The following is a 22,070-nucleotide window of genomic DNA, read 5'->3' on the forward strand; positions in this document are numbered from 1 at the left end:
TGAAGACGTCTGTGCCACAGACACAAGACGTTGGAAGAGAGCTGTTCACGTCTGTACACGGTCCCGTGGGCTGTTGGTAGCCTGTAGCACAGCCACAAGGTCTGTCCACGTCTGTACCACAGCCACGAGACAGTCACAAGGGCTGTCCACGTCTGTGCCACAGTCACGAGACAGTCACATAGGCCTTTGAAGTCTGTTCCACATTCATAACGGCTCATACCGTCTCCCACACCGTATGATCACCTCCCGACATGGCCGTATTACTAGCCCACATTTAGAAAAACATAAACTTCATTAAAATTGTCAACCACTGTCCATGGAAGAACTGTCACTCCCTCTTTGGAACTTCATTTATCACATTAACGTCTCTTTACTCCCTCGTTGATGAGATACATTGAGTTATTCCCTTTATAAAATGACACACAAGGATTTCAGACCGTGACGGAGCAGGACTTGAAGTTGATTATTCCTCTTGAACGGGAATCATACTTGCTCTCATGTGTTTGCCGAAGCACACGTGCGTGAAGGGAGCTTCCACGCGTGTATTTGCATATTGCTCTTCAGCTCTTGAAATAATGTTCATATTTCCAAACTCGGTATTTCTACCCTCGATAAAACCGCAGGTTTGCGAGCTTCTTTAGTGTCGCTGTAGTTGTGTGTGTGTCTGTGTCTGTGTCTGTGTGTCTGTGTGTGTGTGTGTGTGTGTGTGTGTGTTCATCGCGTGACGCCCGTACGCTCCAGCTCCGCTTGCGATAAGCTACTGTTCGTTTACGAGGGCGTGTATGATTGCTGCACTCAATTTATGCATTATTCACCAGAGTGTATAGATTGGCGTAATTAAACTCATACATTATTCAGTGCATTGTTCTGAAGCTGGGCCTGATTTTTGTTTGTTTTTCTCCGTGCATAATTGTGTCATCTTACCGTGTAATATAGTCTAGTGGGGGAAGAACTGTGTTGCTCATCAATTTTTGATGGCCATGATGTGGTGAAAGTAACTCTTATCGTCGCCTGTGTAAATTCGCGAACTTATTTTCTGTCTGGGTAACAACAGAGGTTTATTTTATATCATTATTATGTGAGGATTTAATGTTTCTCTGTTTAACGCCCCCGGTCCTGCCCTGATCTCTCAGCCCTCTGCTGCCCTCGTCTCCCAGCCCTCACCAGCCCTCATCTTAGCCCTCTCTTGTCCCCGCCTCCCTTGATCGAGACCCGGCCTCCGCCGCCTCACTCTCGTCATTAAAACTCTGGTCCTTTGTTCGACACTTGCTACGGGTAATCTGCATCGGCCCCGCTCCCGCCATTGACCTCTTCTCTCCCTCTCACAGAGATCCCTCGGCTGCGGTAAATTACCTCGGAGTTAATGTAACTTAAAGATTTCATGGCGGAGTTGAGACGTGCGGTGGGAGGGGGATTGGGGAGGAACTGTGGCTTTTATGGCGCTAACTAGGGCTCGTTGGAGGAGTTTATAGGGACGCTATCACGCCCCGGGCCCAGCGTCTCCTGCGGGAGGTGGCGTGCGGTCTTGAATGACCTGACGTGGTTACCAGGATGACGGGGAGGCCCCACTAAATGATGGGGGTGTTCCTGTGGGTGATTGGGGTGCTTCCTGGGTCATAATGGGGTTCCTCTGGGTGATGACTAAGCTCCCCTTTGGTTCTGGAGCGACCAGCTCGGGAGCTGGGGGAATGACAGTGTCTTGTGCTGTAGGAAGTGGCCAAAGACCGAACCATCAATACCCAGGGTCGTGCAGAAGTGCACAAATAGGGACGATGCGATCATGACGTTCTGCGGCTCTGCTTTCGAATTACAGACGAAAGTAATTGAACGGTGAAGCAATGGTTTAGATTCCTTCCGTCTCTGGTTTTGGGAAACCTGTAATCACCTGTAACCCTCCGTTATATATGTTCTTATACCGTTGCCAAAGGGTCGAGAAATGTCTGTAATCGCCTGTATTCCTGTGTTATATTTGCTTGTACTCTCACTCATGGAGGGAGGGGAGGCTGTAATCGCCTGTAATCCTGCGTTATATTTTCTCGGACACGTTACGCAGGGGCAGAATGCCCGACCCTCTAAGTCTATGTCCTGGGTGAGAGAGAGAGAGAGAGAGAGAGAGAGAGAGAGAGAGAGAGAGAGAGAGAGAGAGAGAGAGAGAGAGAGAGATCCTCTCCCGCTGGCAAGAGGCAATGTCCGACCTCCCGCCAGTGCAGGTGCGGTGGTGACGACCTTTCCGGTGGGGTGACCAAAGCTCCCTCCCTTGGTTAATGGATTTTCTGACCCTGGAGCACACACACACACACACACACACACACACACACACGTGACGGAGTAACTTGTTATCGACCAGACCCGTAACCATGTGACGCAGTGAGCTGGTAACAACCACACGTTCATCATGTGACGGTGGGTTGCCTAGCGTGTTATCAGCAATGTAAGTGTGGAACGCCAAAGTTCCAGCATAGTACTGGTGCACGTGGCGATAACCCTTATCTGGTCTCGACCCCGATAGATTCTGAGGCCCGTCCGTCCCTTCGTTATAGATACATACGGAGGGATATTGCCTGTCAGCCCTCCTGGGGCGCCCCACATGTTTTACGTGTTTTCGAAGGTCTCCCAAAAAGCATCGGACATAACTTTGTCATCGCGAGGGATGAACGTTGTGGAGGGAGATGTAGTTTCGTATATTCCATCAGATATCTCATTATTGCTCGCCCAACCGGAGTGTATCAAGATGCGTTTATGGACTTTTATGCCTTGGAAAGGGAGTGGGGAGTAAGGTGTAGGGAGTGGGGTGTGGGGTGTGGGGTGATGGTGGACGGCGTCATAACAGTCAGGCGTGAAAGGGTCTGGGATTTATGTGTCAGCTGATGTCAGTTTCTGTTCACCATTGTATTTCATAGACTTGACCAGTTATTGATATACCTCGTGTCGTGTGTGTGTGTGTGTATGTGTGTGTGTGTGTGTGTGTGTGTGTGTGTGTGTGTGTGTGTGTGTGTGTGTGTGATATTACCTATTTCTACATCATTGGAAAGGACGTTCTTACACTCGTGGGTTCCCTTCTCATAACCTATCTTAACTGCCAAACAACTTCTTTTAACTTCTTTCTTTTTTTTAATGGTCTTGATGTGACTTGCTTCTTCCCTCAGCTTGTTTCATTCGCCAACCACTTCATTACTCCAGTTTTTCTTCACGTTTTCACTGAATCGTTTCTTGCATGCTTGCTGTGTCTTGGAGACGATCGGCAGTCACTCTCGAAACCTGCCCATCTCACAGAGCTGATTTTGCATCTCGTTTATCATCGTGTAAACTAAGGTTTGTGTTGTGGCAATTGAAGCTAGGATGCCAATCATCTGGCTCTGTCTTGGTGATTAACTCTTTGGCATAAGAGGAAAGGTCATACGATAGCCCCGGATGCTTAATGATCATTGGTTTATGTACGACTTGTGAGTTTTTGGTCATAATACGAACCTATGACCTTGGTTGGATATCGCACGACCCATGGCGTTGGTTGGTTAACGACCCATGATGACACTGGATGGTTAACGAACGACCGATGACAGTGGATGGTTAACGAACGAAGGAGGACAGTGGATGGTTAACGAACGACCCATGACACTGGATGCTTAACGACCCATGACACTGGATGCTTAACGACCCATGGCACTGGATGGTTAACGACCCATGACACTGGATGGTTAACGACCCATGACACTGGATGCTTAACGACCCATGACACTGGATGCTTAACGACCCATGACACTGGATGCTTAACGACCCATGACACTGGATGCTTAACGACCCATGACACTGGATGCTTAACGACCCATGACACTGGATGCTTAACGACCCATGACACTGGATGCTTAACGACCCATGACACTGGATGCTTAACGACCCATGACACTGGATGCTTAACGACCCATGACACTGGATGCTTAACGACCCATGACACTGGATGCTTAACGACCCATGACACTGGATGCTTAACGACCCATGACACTGGATGCTTAACGACCCATGACACTGGATGCTTAACGACCCATGACACTGGATGCTTAACGACCCATGACACTGGATGGTTAACGACCCATGACACTGGATGCTTAACGACCCATGACACTGGATGCTTAACGACCCATGACACTGGATGGTTAACGAACGACCCATGACACTGGATGCTTAACGACCCATGACACTGGATGCTTAACGACCCATGACACTGGATGCTTAACGACCCATGACACTGGATGCTTAACGACCCATGACACTGGATGCTTAACGACCCATGACACTGGATGCTTAACGACCCATGACACTGGATGCTTAACGACCCATGACACTGGATGCTTAACGACCCATGACACTGGATGCTTAACGACCCATGACACTGGATGCTTAACGACCCATGACACTGGATGCTTAACGACCCATGACACTGGATGCTTAACGACCCATGACACTGGATGCTTAACGACCCATGACACTGGATGCTTAACGACCCATGACACTGGATGCTTAACGACCCATGACACTGGATGCTTAACGACCCATGACACTGGATGCTTAACGACCCATGACACTGGATGCTTAACGACCCATGACACTGGATGCTTAACGACCCATGACACTGGATGCTTAACGACCCATGACACTGGATGCTTAACGACCCATGACACTGGATGCTTAACGACCCATGACACTGGATGCTTAACGACCCATGACACTGGATGCTTAACGACCCATGACACTGGATGCTTAACGACCCATGACACTGGATGCTTAACGACCCATGACACTGGATGCTTAACGACCCATGACACTGGATGCTTAACGACCCATGACACTGGATGCTTAACGACCCATGACACTGGATGCTTAACGACCCATGACACTGGATGGTTAACGACCCATGACACTGGATGCTTAACGACCCATGACACTGGATGCTTAACGACCCATGACACTGGATGCTTAACGACCCATGACACTGGATGCTTAACGACCCATGACACTGGATGCTTAACGACCCATGACACTGGATGCTTAACGACCCATGACACTGGATGCTTAACGACCCATGACACTGGATGCTTAACGACCCATGACACTGGATGCTTAACGACCCATGACACTGGATGCTTAACGACCCATGACACTGGATGCTTAACGACCCATGACACTGGATGCTTAACGACCCATGACACTGGATGCTTAACGACCCATGACACTGGATGCTTAACGACCCATGACACTGGATGCTTAACGACCCATGACACTGGATGCTTAACGACCCATGACACTGGATGCTTAACGACCCATGACACTGGATGGTTAACGACCCATGACACTGGATGCTTAACGACCCATGACACTGGATGCTTAACGACCCATGACACTGGATGGTTAACGAACGACCGATGACAGTGGATGGTTAACGAACGACCGATGACAGTGGATGGTTAACGAACGACCGATGACAGTGGATGGTTAACGACCCATGACACTGGATGCTTAACGACCCATGACACTGGATGCTTAACGACCCATGACACTGGATGCTTAACGACCCATGACACTGGATGCTTAACGACCCATGACACTGGATGCTTAACGACCCATGACACTGGATGCTTAACGACCCATGACACTGGATGCTTAACGACCCATGACACTGGATGCTTAACGACCCATGACACTGGATGCTTAACGACCCATGACACTGGATGCTTAACGACCCATGACACTGGATGCTTAACGACCCATGACACTGGATGCTTAACGACCCATGACACTGGATGCTTAACGACCCATGACACTGGATGCTTAACGACCCATGACACTGGATGCTTAACGACCCATGACACTGGATGCTTAACGACCCATGACACTGGATGCTTAACGACCCATGACACTGGATGCTTAACGACCCATGACACTGGATGCTTAACGACCCATGACACTGGATGCTTAACGACCCATGACACTGGATGCTTAACGACCCATGACACTGGATGCTTAACGACCCATGACACTGGATGCTTAACGACCCATGACACTGGATGCTTAACGACCCATGACACTGGATGCTTAACGACCCATGACACTGGATGCTTAACGACCCATGACACTGGATGCTTAACGACCCATGACACTGGATGCTTAACGACCCATGACACTGGATGCTTAACGACCCATGACACTGGATGCTTAACGACCCATGACACTGGATGCTTAACGACCCATGACACTGGATGCTTAACGACCCATGACACTGGATGCTTAACGACCCATGACACTGGATGCTTAACGACCCATGACACTGGATGCTTAACGACCCATGACACTGGATGCTTAACGACCCATGACACTGGATGCTTAACGACCCATGACACTGGATGCTTAACGACCCATGACACTGGATGCTTAACGACCCATGACACTGGATGGTTAACGAACGACCGATGACAGTGGATGGTTAACGACCCATGACACTGGATGCTTAACGACCCATGACACTGGATGCTTAACGACCCATGACACTGGATGCTTAACGACCCATGACACTGGATGCTTAACGACCCATGACACTGGATGCTTAACGACCCATGACACTGGATGCTTAACGACCCATGACACTGGATGCTTAACGACCCATGACACTGGATGCTTAACGACCCATGACACTGGATGCTTAACGACCCATGACACTGGATGCTTAACGACCCATGACACTGGATGCTTAACGACCCATGACACTGGATGCTTAACGACCCATGACACTGGATGCTTAACGACCCATGACACTGGATGCTTAACGACCCATGACACTGGATGCTTAACGACCCATGACACTGGATGCTTAACGACCCATGACACTGGATGCTTAACGACCCATGACACTGGATGCTTAACGACCCATGACACTGGATGCTTAACGACCCATGACACTGGATGCTTAACGACCCATGACACTGGATGCTTAACGAACGACCCATGACACTGGATGCTTAACGACCCATGACACTGGATGCTTAACGACCCATGACACTGGATGCTTAACGACCCATGACACTGGATGCTTAACGACCCATGACACTGGATGCTTAACGACCCATGACACTGGATGCTTAACGACCCATGACACTGGATGCTTAACGACCCATGACACTGGATGCTTAACGACCCATGACACTGGATGCTTAACGACCCATGACACTGGATGCTTAACGACCCATGACACTGGATGCTTAACGACCCATGACACTGGATGCTTAACGACCCATGACACTGGATGCTTAACGACCCATGACACTGGATGCTTAACGACCCATGACACTGGATGCTTAACGACCCATGACACTGGATGCTTAACGACCCATGACACTGGATGCTTAACGACCCATGACACTGGATGGTTAACGAACGACCGATGACAGTGGATGGTTAACGACCCATGACACTGGATGCTTAACGACCCATGACACTGGATGCTTAACGACCCATGACACTGGATGCTTAACGACCCATGACACTGGATGCTTAACGACCCATGACACTGGATGCTTAACGACCCATGACACTGGATGCTTAACGACCCATGACACTGGATGCTTAACGACCCATGACACTGGATGCTTAACGACCCATGACACTGGATGCTTAACGACCCATGACACTGGATGCTTAACGACCCATGACACTGGATGCTTAACGACCCATGACACTGGATGCTTAACGACCCATGACACTGGATGCTTAACGACCCATGACACTGGATGCTTAACGACCCATGACACTGGATGCTTAACGACCCATGACACTGGATGCTTAACGACCCATGACACTGGATGCTTAACGACCCATGACACTGGATGCTTAACGACCCATGACACTGGATGCTTAACGACCCATGACACTGGATGCTTAACGACCCATGACACTGGATGCTTAACGACCCATGACACTGGATGCTTAACGACCCATGACACTGGATGCTTAACGACCCATGACACTGGATGCTTAACGACCCATGACACTGGATGCTTAACGACCCATGACACTGGATGCTTAACGACCCATGACACTGGATGCTTAACGACCCATGACACTGGATGCTTAACGACCCATGACACTGGATGCTTAACGACCCATGACACTGGATGCTTAACGACCCATGACACTGGATGCTTAACGACCCATGACACTGGATGCTTAACGACCCATGACACTGGATGCTTAACGACCCATGACACTGGATGCTTAACGACCCATGACACTGGATGCTTAACGACCCATGACACTGGATGCTTAACGACCCATGACACTGGATGCTTAACGACCCATGACACTGGATGCTTAACGACCCATGACACTGGATGCTTAACGACCCATGACACTGGATGCTACTCTGTTATCGTTGAGGATATATCTTTGATCGGTATGGTCACTGGGGTAAAGTAGGGAGAGACAGAAGTACCTTGTGCATCATGTGTCATCCCAGGGGTTGAGGGAAGGGGGGAGGCGTACGGCTTGTCTGGGAAGCTGAGTTGAATTGGGGAGGTGTGTCGCTAAAGGTAGGGAAATATACTGAGACCCGCAAGACATTCGTGGAGGGAAGTGTAGACCTCTTGAATGTTCGCGAGTTCAAATCTTGACATGATTTTGTGGATGGTGTAGAACGCAGGGATGGTCTTACACACACACACACACACACACACATATATATATATATATATATATATATATATATATATATATATATATATATAGATAGATAGATAGATAGATAGATAGATAGATAGATAGATATAGATATAGATATAGATATATGATGCTGAGTTGGTCTTTATAAACGGAAGTGGTCGTGCGCGGGATGTTGTTGCGTGGGTCAACGATCACTCCGGTGGGGGGATAGAAGATGATGAACAAAGTTCTGCAAGATTATTATTCACGAAGTTTGGGAAGCTTGAGTTGGAGGCATTTCATTTATACAAAGACGGTGTGTTCCGCCCAGCGCTTACAGACCCGCCCGAGGTTTTATGGTAACAACGATCCCAAGGCATCGTGGATCTATATTTTTTTGTGGTTGTGAATATTTTAGTAAGTTGGATGAAATGCTGCTCACTTGTTTCTTGGCCTTTTCGTGCACACCGTCATGAAGGCAAATATACACCTGTTATACTTTGGAAAAAGCTCGTTTCTTTGATTTAGAAATTTGTAAACACACACACACACACACACACACACACACACACACACACACACACACACAAAAGAGATGAGGCCACACGAGTGTAAAACTGCCTCCCCTTACCGTGCAGATACGTCATTAAACACACACACACACACACACACACACACACACACACACACGTACAGAGATTAAAAGAGTTAATATAGAACGAAAGACATATAGACTAAGGAATAACTAAAACAAAGGCATTTGCAAGTAACAGTAAAAATCAGCTGCTGTTGAACATGACGAACGGCGAGGACTGGCGCCAGGATCTGTGACCTGATGTGAGGATAGGACGGTTGTACAGCCTGACTCGTGTACGTGCAGCCGGTGCATGAAACACCAACGGTGGTCGTCGCGTTACATGTAAAGACGACGCAAAATACAGTAACGTGAGCGTAACGATGTGCGATGACGGAACGAGCAACGACTTAAGGCAACACTGCGGAATACAGAACCGTAACGCATGAATCATGTCATTACCTTCGTTATCATTTTGTGTCGGTCCTGACCTGAGGATTTGATGAAAGGGGACGCATGTCTGCAGGAACGTGGTCAAGCAGTTAAGATAGTGCATGAAGGGTTGGATGACTGAGTGTTTGTGAAGGAGGAGGAGGAGGAGGAGGAGTTGCAATAGATGGTGAGATTTAGTCCATTTTCTAACCATAAGAGGAATGCTCGTTGACCTCCGCTTATGCCATCAGAGAAATGCTCGTTGACCCCTGCTTATACCATCAGAGGAATGCTCGTTGACCCCTGCTTATACCATCAGAGGAATGCTCGTTGACCCCTGCTTATACCATCAGAGGAATGCTCGTTGACCTCCGCTTTGTGCCATCAGAGGAAGGCTCGTTGACCTCCGCTTTATGCCATCAGAGGAATGCTCGTTGACCCTTGCGTTCTGAGGACGTTGTGTGGACGTCTGGAGAGGTGCTGCGCATGGGGGCCTGGCGGACTGATCAGTGTGCACCATCTCGTCGTGTGGGGACTTGAAATACATCACTCGGGAACTCTTGATTCATGTCGTCAGTTTCAGTCTTCGTTAGCCCGAACTGTGTAGTTTAATTCTAGTGATTTTCCTCTTATTCCTCGTTAACTCTTTTCTCTTCCTTGATTGGTGCATACTATTGATATGTGTATATGCACATGGCTTGGTATGAGACCCACACCAGTCTCCCTCCGTTTCATCACCATCACTCCAGCCCCCACCAGCCAGCGCTCACCAGTCCCCCGCAGACACCACTTATCTCCACCAGACCTCACTAAGTTCCCATTAGTCCCCGCCAGGTCCCTACAATGTCCCATTGATTCCTCCGAGTCACCACCAGTTTCATTCATCCTTGCCAGTTCCCATTAATCCCCGCCAGTCCCTACAAGGTCCCATTGATCCCCATCAGTCCCTTTGATCCCTACTGGTCCTTACAAGTCCTCATATCAGTCCCTGTCAGGCGTGTCACTTCCCATCTGTGCCTCACATGATTTTCCTCCCCTCGAGAGGCTGGTCTGGTTGCTCTGTGGCTAGAACCTCTTAGCCCGCCGGTGAGGTGGTCGTCCCAGGGATCCGGTGGGACTCATAAGTCCCGTCACTGGGATCCTCTGAACCTCCCAGCCGTCCCAGGGAGCTTTTTAGAAAAAAAAAAAACCTGTCGAGACTCGGGAACGACATGTGGGTGCTGGGGGCGTCACTGTTGCCAGCCGCTGTTTTGGGCATTATGTTGGCTTTTATGTACATCTTCCCACCACGATCTCTCTCTCTCTCTCTCTCTCTCTCTCTCTCTCTCTCTCTCTCTCTCTCTCTCTCTCTCTCTCTCTCTCTCTCTCTCTCTCTCTCTCTCTCTCGTTTCCCTGCACTTACGTGTGAGAGGCCCTCACAGCCAGCAAGAGGAGGCACTTCCCCCTTGAGAGAGAGAGAGAGAGAGAGAGAGAGAGAGAGAGAGAGAGAGAGAGAGAGAGAGAGAGAGAGAGAGAGAGAGAGAGAGAGGGAGGGAGGGAGGGGGGAGACGAATGAGCCAGGCTTCTGGGGCCTGAGTGTGTATGTGGGAGAGTCAGGCCTGGATGGGTGCTGGGGGGGTGAGGGGGGGGTGCTGGCAGGCCTGGGCTGGTGCTGGAGGAGGCCATGCTTCCCCCCCCCCCCCCCCCCCAGCACTGGAGGAGTCTAGATTAGTGTGACTTTATTTTTTTCCCCTCATACTTATCAAACTTACGGCCTAGGAATGCCGTAAAGATCATCATACCGTCTTAAGTTGGACCTTTTGCCCGGGGAGAAAAAAAGTAGTGGCCTGAAAGACAGGGTATATTGTGGAAGTATTCTTTGACGAAGTTCTTTTTTTTTTTTCTCCTGTGTGATTACTATTTGTATGTTTACAGGAGGAGAGTTTTACAATTATGTATCGGTACCTTGTATATGTATCATGTCTGTACTCCTGTGTACACACACACACACACACACACACACACACACACCAGGTAAAGCCAAGTATCAGTTCATAGACTCGCCATGAGAGGGAGATGAACACCTGGTTAGGTGTGGGCCAAATGTTTTATGTGTAACTAAGTTGACCCTTACTCACAAATGGGTCTAAGCAAGTTCGAAAAAAAATCTGAAAAAAAAGGGTTTGAATTTCAGCCTTGCAATGAGTGTACGAACCTTGGAAGTTTGTCCGGAATCAACACGTCAGCTGACGGGTGATATGTGCGACTGAGTTTAATAGATCCGTGTTCACGACGACACGAAATGGCTTCCACAACACAAAGCCACAGGGAAGAGCCTTCACAATCGCACAGCGGCCGACTTACGCCAGACATGGCGCTCACGGCAACACCGACCCCCTCTCACCTGGGCTAGGGATGGTACCCTGAGAACAGGCGGTCATAGACGAGGGCCCCGCACCAGGCTTGACCTGTCGGGTCCATCGGGATCACATACCGAACCGTCTGGTTCTCTTAGTGCCGTCCAGCAACACCGGGAGGAGGAGGGGGTGCGTGTGGCTGTGGACAGTGTGGCGAAGAGGACTCGCGGACGCTATATACATCTCGTATACCCAGTTGTACCGAAGTTTTACGCGTACTTTAGTCGTTGTGTGAACCCGATGGTACATCATTGTTTGAGGTAACACAGACGCAAGCCAGACTGTGTTGTGTGAGGTTTGAGTGGGCAGTATGTTCGAAGGCGGCCTGACAAGGATATTAGGGTTGAAGTTGAGTCTTGGTGGGGGCCGAGTCCGAGGAAGGGCGTGAAAGAAATGAATGAAGTGCCTGAGATATGGTTGCGGTGGAGGGAACCTTCAGTGAGGAGAAGGATGCACGAAGGAGGAGAGGGGTTACATAACTGCCCTGGCTCCTCCCTCGTTGGGAGAAAGGTCGGAAAAAAATCGTAAATTGCCTGAAATATTTTTTTTCTTTTTCAACACAGTGTTAGGGAGGACCAGCCATCGCAGGCTACACAGGGGTCGTTATAAAGTTCTTGTGAGACTTTAAACTTAAGTCACTTTAAAGTTGCACGTGGACTTCCCGGAAGACGTATACAGACTTTATAAAACCTTTATGCAACTTAGAAAATTGTTAAAGTTTACAAAGTAGCATAAGAACTTTGTAAACATCTTGTGTATATGTTTGGTAAACGTTTCAGGATCCAAGTGATGTTTCCAGGTAATCTCTGATCCATGATGGTCATGTCTGCTGGCATTGCGTAGCCCCTCGCTCGATGCATCTGCACCAGACTTTCTCCGTATGCTTGCAGAGGTTTTGCCATACCAGTGGAACAGAGGCTGGTGTGGGATTTTAGAGGCGGGAATATATTGGTAGTAGAGGAGTACAAGGGGGGAAGGTAGTCACAGTGAAGGAGAGAGAGAGAGAGAGAGAGAGAGAGAGAGAGAGAGAGAGAGAGAGAGAGAGAGAGAGAGAGAGAGAGAGAGAGAGAGAGAGCTGGGTTTTGCGTATGTCAAGAGAAAAGTGTAAGTGAACAAGGAAATGAAGACGAGAACAAGGAGAAAAGTGGAAGGAGGAGGAGGCAAGATAGGAGAGAATGCAAAAGTGAAATGGGACAATTAATCACTGAAAAAGAGTTGGCCCCAAGTCGTGTCTGTAAGATGAATGGTGTAATCATGTGACAACAAAAGCATAGGAAAAGGTGCAGGGAAAGTTTTGTGGGAAGGAAACAACAGTTTAATGAGCCAAGATGATGAGAGAGGTGTGAGAGGCCAGTGGAATTCGTAACAGTTGGTATAAAGAGAAAGAACAATAGGAAGTGTGGTATAATCTGACCCAGACTTAAGACAATGATAACTGTTAAGTTCATCGACCAGCCGTGAGGGGGAGGAAGTAACAGCTGGGTTGAATGTGAGCCGACTGCTCCATTCAGAGTTCGAACCCACCCGGTGGGGACCTGAAGGAATCCTAGTGAGCGACAGCAACCACAACACCACTGGAACCTTACGACTGTAACAGGGAGCATGCGTCTGGTGCCGGGGATGTAACACCACGGGGACCTCATTGAACTCCGTCACCGGGAATGGTTCATGGGGGTAGTTCTAATGAACGCGACGCTTCGTAAATGGGTAGATCCCGTATCCCACCCTGGGACGCAATAGAGGCCGCGGGCGCCGTTGAAACATCCCATTAAGAAAGTAACGAGGGTCCTCGGCTCACGTTCCCCGCCCGTCACGAGGGCATCCGCCCTGCTATTGTTTACATTCTCAGCCGGGAAACCTCGGCCACCGCCCATGATGTCCTGGTGGGGGAGGATCCTTCCCATGACCCACCCTGTCTCCCCCAATGTTTGACCCCATCACCAGTACCACGACGCGACGTTACGTTCCTCTGCATCTCCGTCCTCGGGGGTCGTGTTCACAGCGTCGTTGCATCATGGAGGAGAGCGTCTAAAACACACATTGATGTTCGTGGAACTTTGATGCCTTGCTCCGACCTCTCACTTTAATCCCTCTCCTGACGACGAAGTTAGCAGCCGTTAAGAAACTCATCCCTTCCGCCGTAACTAGCGCTAAACTCCCTCTTTCTTAACGTGGAAGATGATAAGTCTTCCCCTCACGGTTGAGGCGTACGTGGAACTCTCACGCCCCAGAATGAGCCAGTGGGCGGCCGCCGGGCGGACCGTCCCCCTCACCCAGACAACACTAACAGCCCTCAGTACTTACCTCTCTCTACCTTGCTCATGGATGGCGAGTGCTTCTTGTAGGGTGAGAAGCTAAACTTGCTTCTCTTCTCGTGATCGCCTCCGATGCCGTCCGCGTCCTTCTCCGCGCCCACCTCCGTGCAAATGCACTTGGACACTCCGAACCCCATCTTTGTTTATCTCAGCGTTTGTCTGTCTCTTTGGGGACACCTATGAGTTACTCATAATCTCGTCACTTTTTGTAAATGTACAACTCCAGCAATATGGGAGAGTCTATATTATCCAGGAGAATCTTTAGTGTTGAGTTTTGCTGGTCACTTTGTCCCGTTCCAGCGTTTTGTGCCTAATGTATGTTATAAAGCTACTCGCTGACTCACGTTTTGTACATGTTGTAAGTTGTATTTTCTCACTTTTGCCGTAGAATTTGTATTTGAGTTAACACTCGCACTACGCTGTATAGTTTTTTATGTATCAAAAGAGAGAAAATTCTATATATCTAAGGTACTAATTCACTGAAATTGGATCAAATTCTTATGTTTCGTTTCACCCGTAGATTCTCTTCTTTTATACGTCGTGCCGGACCCAAGTTATCGCATCTATAGATGAAGTTTTTGGCATCGTCCATTCTCATATTAATTCATCATCCAGCCTTTGATTTGCAGTGGGATCAGCGTGGATTAATCAGAGCCTGGTGGAGTCGCAGGGCGGTGGCTGGGCTCGCTTGCTCCTATCATTCTCCTGAGTTCTGTTGGCGTCACCTTCTGTCTCCTGCCCATGACGTCGAAGGCTCTCGCTCCAGCTGGCGACCGCGTCTGCAAAGAAAGATGTTAGTTACTGGTTAAACGTGTGTGATACGCTGACAACAGCTGGCATTCATAAACACGTGAGAACCGTCCTGGTGAAGAATCATCAGTCATTCATCTGTTGTATAAGTTGTGCAGCCTGTGCAGTTTACGATCTAGCTGGGGTACTTAATACACATCTGTTTGTGACGCGGAATTAGACCCTGTTCTATACCTCAGTGTTCCCTAGGTTACGAGTGCAATTCACTGTACAAGATGCTGTACTGCAGCAGGTTGTCAAAATTGATGTTCCTTTGCCATGCATTACGTAAACCAAGAACATTCACACGTCACAAGACTGTGTGGTGATCTTCCTTAGGTGTGTGTGCGTGTGTCCGAGTTGACTCGTGTGAACGAGGTGGGTGTATGCAACAGGCAGGTCTCCATGGACGTATTTAGCGCGACGGTATGATCCTTGAACAAGACGGTACACGATCCTTGAGCACGACCCTGTAAACCGTGAGTACTGTGGTACGATCCTCGAGTACGGACGATCCTTGAGCACGACGGTGCGACCTTTGGATGCGATGACCTTGGGGACCAGGACAAAGGTCGTACGGTGTCACTTAAGGATCGCACCGTCATTCTGAAGGAGTAAAGGTACGTTTACGCTGGACCATAGTTAAACAGAAATGGTCTTCGACGGTCTAAGTAAAGTTATACTTCTTCTACACATCCATTTTGTGACTGGCAATGTTTATGATTGGAATAGATTGTGATTGGAAATGTTTATGACTGAAATTGATTGACGTACTGTTTATGACTGGAACTGACTGTGACTAGAAATGTCTGTGATTGGAACAGCTTGTGACTGGGAATGTTTATGATTTGGAATTGTCTGTGACTGGGAATGCTTATGATTGAAACATCTTGCGGCTCGGGGAATATGGCACAAATCAATACAATTTTCGCATTGTTTCGGCCAACCGTGATGTCAAGAGTTTGCCCAGGGTAAAAAAAAAAAAAACCACCCGGTTTAATTTGAGTTGTCATGAACTGCCGGTACGCTGGAGGGAAATTGGAATTCGATTCTTGTGTTCGTGGGGTCGGCTGGCGCAGTGGGGTACCATCCTGACCAGAGCGGGTGCCAGACAGGAATTATCAGCACACACGTCTAGCGTCCTGTTACGTCCTCTGGTGTGCGTACTGCATCGCTGCTTCTCATGAAGGGAGATGTGTTTGTATTTACGTACGTGTGTAGGTGATAGTGTCTGCATTCTGTATGACGGATGCGATAACGTTATGTCGTAACACGTTTCTGTGGAGATAAGACACTTTATCTAGTCATTAATTATTTCATTATCTTGAAAGACAGGAAGAAAAATGACAAGTTGATGATTGCGACACACTGTCTGGGTGATTGAGGACCGACGGTGGGGTGAGGTGGGGCGTGGACAGGAGTGAGAGATGACTGGAGATTTTGGGAAGGGAAGATGACAGTTGAACAGAGGGATCGTGAGTTGAGGTGGGGGTGAAGTGGTTTAAGGGGGAGACATTTGAGAGTTGATTGGAGATAGTGAGAATTGACGAGGGGGAAATGAGAGCCTGGAGGAAGGGATGGGAGGGAGATGGAAAGGTGGTTAGGGAGACTGGAAGAGATGAACAGGGGTTGGATGGGAGTTGAAGAGACTGAATGATATATGGACAAGTGTTAAGAATATAAAGATGTGTACATGGAGCACAGGGAAAAACATCGCAATGTACACAGCAGGTATAAAAGGCTCGGTACATGGTGTGTTCAGGCGAAGGTGTAAGGTAGGTGTAGTGTAGAGAGAACACAGAGTGTATCACACCCAGTCTGTAGAGTGAGTTGTAAGGGTGGTATATCTTCAGGCAGAAGGTGTACTAAAACGTAATAAATCACTTCTTAAAGAGGTTAAAGATTCCGTTTTAATCCCTCGAGCAAGATGGAACGACCCCTCAGGACAAGGTCTAAGGTCTGGCCATCACGCCTGGGGGTCGTGCTGGCGTGTTCAAGTCATACCCTTGTGCAGTCGTGCTCAGGGATCGGTGCCGTCGTGCTCAAGGGTCGTGCAGTCGTGCTCAAGGGTCATGCAGTCGTGCTCAAGGGTCATGCAGTCGTGCTCAAGGGATTATAAACTGGAAAAAAAAAAATTCCTCCTCCTGGGTGGTGGTGGCGACATGGAGCGGGACCTCTCGCGTAATTGTTTGAGAAGCAAATAGTGGATGATATTGGTTGTGCTTGTACAGTGTCAGCAGAGATTGTTTGCTCTGAGACCTAAATTGAGAGAGGGCCCACGGTGGGCAAGGACTTTAGAGAGGAGATGAGAGTGGGCAAGGGCTTTAGAGAGAAGACGAGAGGAGAGGGGGCAAGGGCTTTAGAGAGGAGACGAGAGGGGGCAAGGGCTTTAGAGAGGAGACGAGAGGGGGCAAGGGCTTTAGAGAGGGGCAACAGGTTCCTCTCCATCCCTCTCGTTACTTCAGTACTGTCCCCCGTGCTTTCTTCTTGATCAGTTTCCTTAGTCATTTATCTTCACTACTTTCCCTTCGTTGCTGTCTTAATTGTTATTCTTCTGACTATACGGTCACTGCTTTCTTTCTCGACTACTTTCTATTCTCTTCTCTTCCTTATGCTTTCTCCTTTCTTCTCTCATCATTACTTTAACCAAATCATTTTCCGCTCTGCTTTCTTCACGTCGCTTTCCTCAATGCTTTCTTGATTACCCACTCTTCCACATCCTTCGCTCTGCTTCCTTCCTCTTCACGGGTCCCCTCGCTTCGCTGTCTTCACCACTCTTTTTCCCTCAACGCACTCACCGTCCTCGACACTACATTTTCCTCAACAAGCCACACATTCTCCTTTACCCACGACACCGCCGACGAGACGAGACTGGTCGTGTTTCTCGGGAAAGTTTTGCGGTACACAAATTCTGCCGCGGAGGCCATCAGCGACAGCACCCTCTCCTCGCTCTGGCCCGTTTGCGTCGTGTGCAGCGGACCTGACTCACGTTACGGAGGTGAGTTCCTCGCTGAGTAACTGTGGCCTTACGTTAAACCCGACGACGGTGAGTCGCGGATCATTATGGATCCGTCGCACCAACGTGTGTGTAACTCGTATATTTTGATTTAGCGTGTGAACAGAGTATACAGGTGATGTTAATGAATGACGTGTCGCATACATTTGTAGTACTTTATTCCTGTGTGTGTGTGTGTGTGTGTGTGTGTGTGTGTGTGTGTGTGTGTGTGTGTGTGTGTGAGCCAACAAGACACGTGAGATTATCTTGTGCTCTCATCAAAACACAAAGCTGGTTCGGGTGCTCTCTTGCTTCTTGTTACATACTGCCAGAACACACAACTTAGTGATGCTCTATAACTCTTCTTCTTTCCACGCACGACGTGTGGTTCAACGGCACTCCCCGAATGACGACCCCGTAGAGCACGACGGTACGACCCTTAAGTGTGATGACCTGGTCTTTGACCTGAAAGACCAGGCCTTCATAATATCGTGCTCAAGGATCGTACCGTCGTGCTCAAGGATCGTACCGTCGTGCTCAAGGACCATACCGTCGTGCTCAAGGACCATACCGTTGTGCTCAAGCATCGCACCGTCGTGCCCAAGAACCATACCGTCGTGCTCAAGGATCGCACCGTCGTGCCCAAGGGCCTTGCTACCATCATGGTGTGTTAAGAGAAGAGCAGAGGGAAATTGAATGAAAGGTGGAAATCGAGGAGGAGATTGAAATTTCTGTCGTGTTATACGACACCAGGAAACTTTCAAGGAAAATGGGTGATGGCGTGTGCCAGTTTTTCCTGTGAAGCCGAAGATCGAGAGAGGGGAATGTTAGTGTGTGTGTGTGTGTGTGGTAGCTGGGAGGGTCTGGTGAAATGGCGAGCCGGCGTTGGTTGGAGAATGATTTTGGTTATGTAGAACGCCTGTGGAGAGGAAGACTTTTATACAGAAGTATGGTTTGATAAGAGGATATACATACATACATATATATATATATATATATATATATATATATATATATATATATATATATATATATATATATATATATATATATATATATATATATATCCAAGTCACTCCATCTTGCTGAAGAGGTTGGTATAAGGAGAAAAGAAAAAGATATTAGTTATCGATGGTAACATACGGCCTTAAAGTATCTTTGTTAAGACGTGACTTGTTACAATGATATCACAGGTTTGAAATAAGGAAAGTGTACGAGTTCCCATAATCACTATCATCTAGTCTTAAACACACGCTCTCTCTCTCTCTCTCTCTCTCTCTCTCTCTCTCTCTCTCTCTCTCTCTCTCTCTCTCTCTCTCTCTCTCTCTCTCTCTCTCTCTCTCTCTCTCTCTCTCTCTCTCTCTCTCACGGCAGAATAATCTTGCCCTGATCTGATGCGAGAGTGTAATTTCTAATTAGACAAAAAATCTCCCGTATTTTGATCAATATTGGATAATAACGTGGGTCAAGGTTGAGGCTCTGCCGGCTGTAGTGGGTGCGTGGTGAACTGAGGCAAGATGAGGACTACTGGGGAACTGAGGCAAGATGGGGACTACTGGGGAACTGAGGCAAGATGAAGACTACTGGTGAACTGAGGCAAGATGAGGACTACTGGGGAACTGAGGCAAGATGAGGACTACTGGTGAACTGAGGCAAGATGAGGACTACTGGTGAACTGAGGCAAGATGTGGACTACTGGTGAACTGAGGCAAGATGTGGACTACTGGTGAACTGAGGCAAGATGAGGACTACTGGGGAACTGAGGCAAGATGGGGACTACTGGGGAACTGAGGCAAGATGAGGACTACTGGGGAACTGAGGCAAGATGAGGACTACTGGGGAACTGAGGCAAGATGAGGACTACTGGGGAACTGAGGCAAGATGTGGACTACTGGGGAACTGAGGCAAGATGAGGACTACTGGGGAACTGAGGCAAGATGAGGACTACTGGGGAACTGAGGCAAGATGAGGACTACTGGTGAACTGAGGCAAGATGAGGACTACTGGGGAACTGAGGCAAGATGAGGACTACTGGGAAACTGAGGCAAGATGAGGACTACTGGGGAACTGAGGCAAGATGAGGACTACTGGGGAACTGAGGCAAGATGAGGACTACTGGTGAACTGAGGCAAGATGAGGACTACTGGTGAACTGAGGCAAGATGAGGACTACTGGGGAACTGAGGCAAGATGAGGACTACTGGGGAACTGAGGCAAGATGAGGACTACTGGTGAACTGAGGCAAGATGAGGACTACTGGGGAACTGAGGCAAGATGAGGACTACTGGGAAACTGAGGCAAGATGAGGACTACTGGGGAACTGAGGCAAGATGAGGACTACTGGGGAACTGAGGCAAGATGAGGACTACTGGTGAACTGAGGCAAGATGAGGACTACTGGGGAACTGAGGCAAGATGAGGACTACTGGGAAACTGAGGCAAGATGAGGACTACTGGGGAACTGAGGCAAGATGAGGACTACTGGGGAACTGAGGCAAGATGAGGACTACTGGTGAACTGAGGCAAGATGAGGACTACTGGGGAACTGAGGCAAGATGAGGACTACTGGGAAACTGAGGCAAGATGAGGACTACTGGGGAACTGAGGCAAGATGAGGACTACTGGGGAACTGAGGCAAGATGAGGACTACTGGGGAACTGAGGCAAGATGAGGACTACTGGGGAACTGAGGCAAGATGAGGACTACTGGGGAACTGAGGCAAGATGAGGACTACTGGGGAACTGAGGCAAGATCAGGACCACTGGAGAATCGAGGCAAGATGAGGAGTACGAAGAAACTATGGCGAGATGAGGAACTAATGAGGAAATGAGACGAGATGAGAACAGTTGATGAACGACAAGGCGTAGGTCCCACAGAGCGGCTGAGAGCGGAGGAGGGTCGAGGATATTGGCTAACTACAAACACTTTTGCTGATCGTATAAGCCAAAGGTGTGATACATACACAGGTGAAGCGTACTTCTGACGGACGTAATATCATGGTGTGATCTTTGTTCGGGCGACGATATCGGCGGCCACAGGCTCAGGAGATTTCGCCTTTATTTGTCTTTTCATTTCGTGAGTGGATGAGGCTCGGTGGGCGAGTGATCAGCAGCAAGAATCGAGGGTTTTTACCGTTTTTACGTGGGCGGACGAGGCCGGCTTGCTTGTAGCGGTCTCGTTCCTGCTTCTCAAATAACTAGAGGAATAGTCGTGCTGTCTGATGTCCTCAGAGTAGCATGGGTATGACAGTCTACCTGTTGGATGATCTTCGGAAGATGGAGGCAAGTTCTCCGTCGGTCGTACACTGTTAATGATACACTGGTACGAGGAAACGTACCTTCTGCCGACCTCGAGACAGACTCGCGAAATATGGATTTGTGGTTTTAAAGGTCTAGACTCGAGCAAGATGCACTGCTTACCTTTTATTCAACAAGTTTTCAGTTTGCGGTTCCCATGAGTGCACGGCAAACATCGTTACGTATATGTACAACACAGATTCCACAAATTGCTGTCACTACTGCTGTTGTTCTTGTGAGACGGTGGAGCTACTTGAGTGGGAGTCTGAGTGTCCAGTTGGGCAAGTCGGTCAGTTATAAGGGTTGTAGACCTATCACCTGCCAAGGGGGTTATTAAGGCCAGGGTTAGCGTCAGTCTGTAACCACTAATCAAAGAATGTTTAACATCTTCATGTGTTCCCGATACAGCTAAGGTCATATGGGGCAAAGACGGAGGGTTTTGCCATCTGAGTCGGTCCAGCCATGAGCGCTCCCACGAAGGCCCTCACCACTCCCACGCCCTCACCAGCAGCGAGCCGCTGTAGGCTGAGAGAAAAAAAAATGAATTTTTAGCACTGTATGAAAATGGTATCTGCAGGAGGTCGGCAGAAGAG

At 48.7% G+C, this 22,070-nt stretch overlaps 1 protein-coding gene across 1 annotated transcript in view; it reads right to left on the minus strand.

Moving 5' to 3' along the window:
- The window catches only part of LOC139763428 (serine/threonine-protein phosphatase with EF-hands pef-1-like), an 82,048-nt gene that overhangs the window by 30,149 nt on the left and 29,829 nt on the right, over positions 1–22,070 (minus strand). The window contains exon 2 of the mRNA XM_071689463.1: positions 14,389–15,178. Within this exon, the coding sequence (XP_071545564.1) occupies positions 14,389–14,536 (148 nt within the window). The 5' untranslated portion in view covers positions 14,537–15,178. The remainder of the gene's footprint in view (positions 1–14,388; positions 15,179–22,070) is intronic.

This window comes from Panulirus ornatus, chromosome 47 (assembly GCF_036320965.1).
Source record: "Panulirus ornatus isolate Po-2019 chromosome 47, ASM3632096v1, whole genome shotgun sequence".
Classification (NCBI taxonomy): domain Eukaryota; kingdom Metazoa; phylum Arthropoda; class Malacostraca; order Decapoda; family Palinuridae; genus Panulirus; species Panulirus ornatus.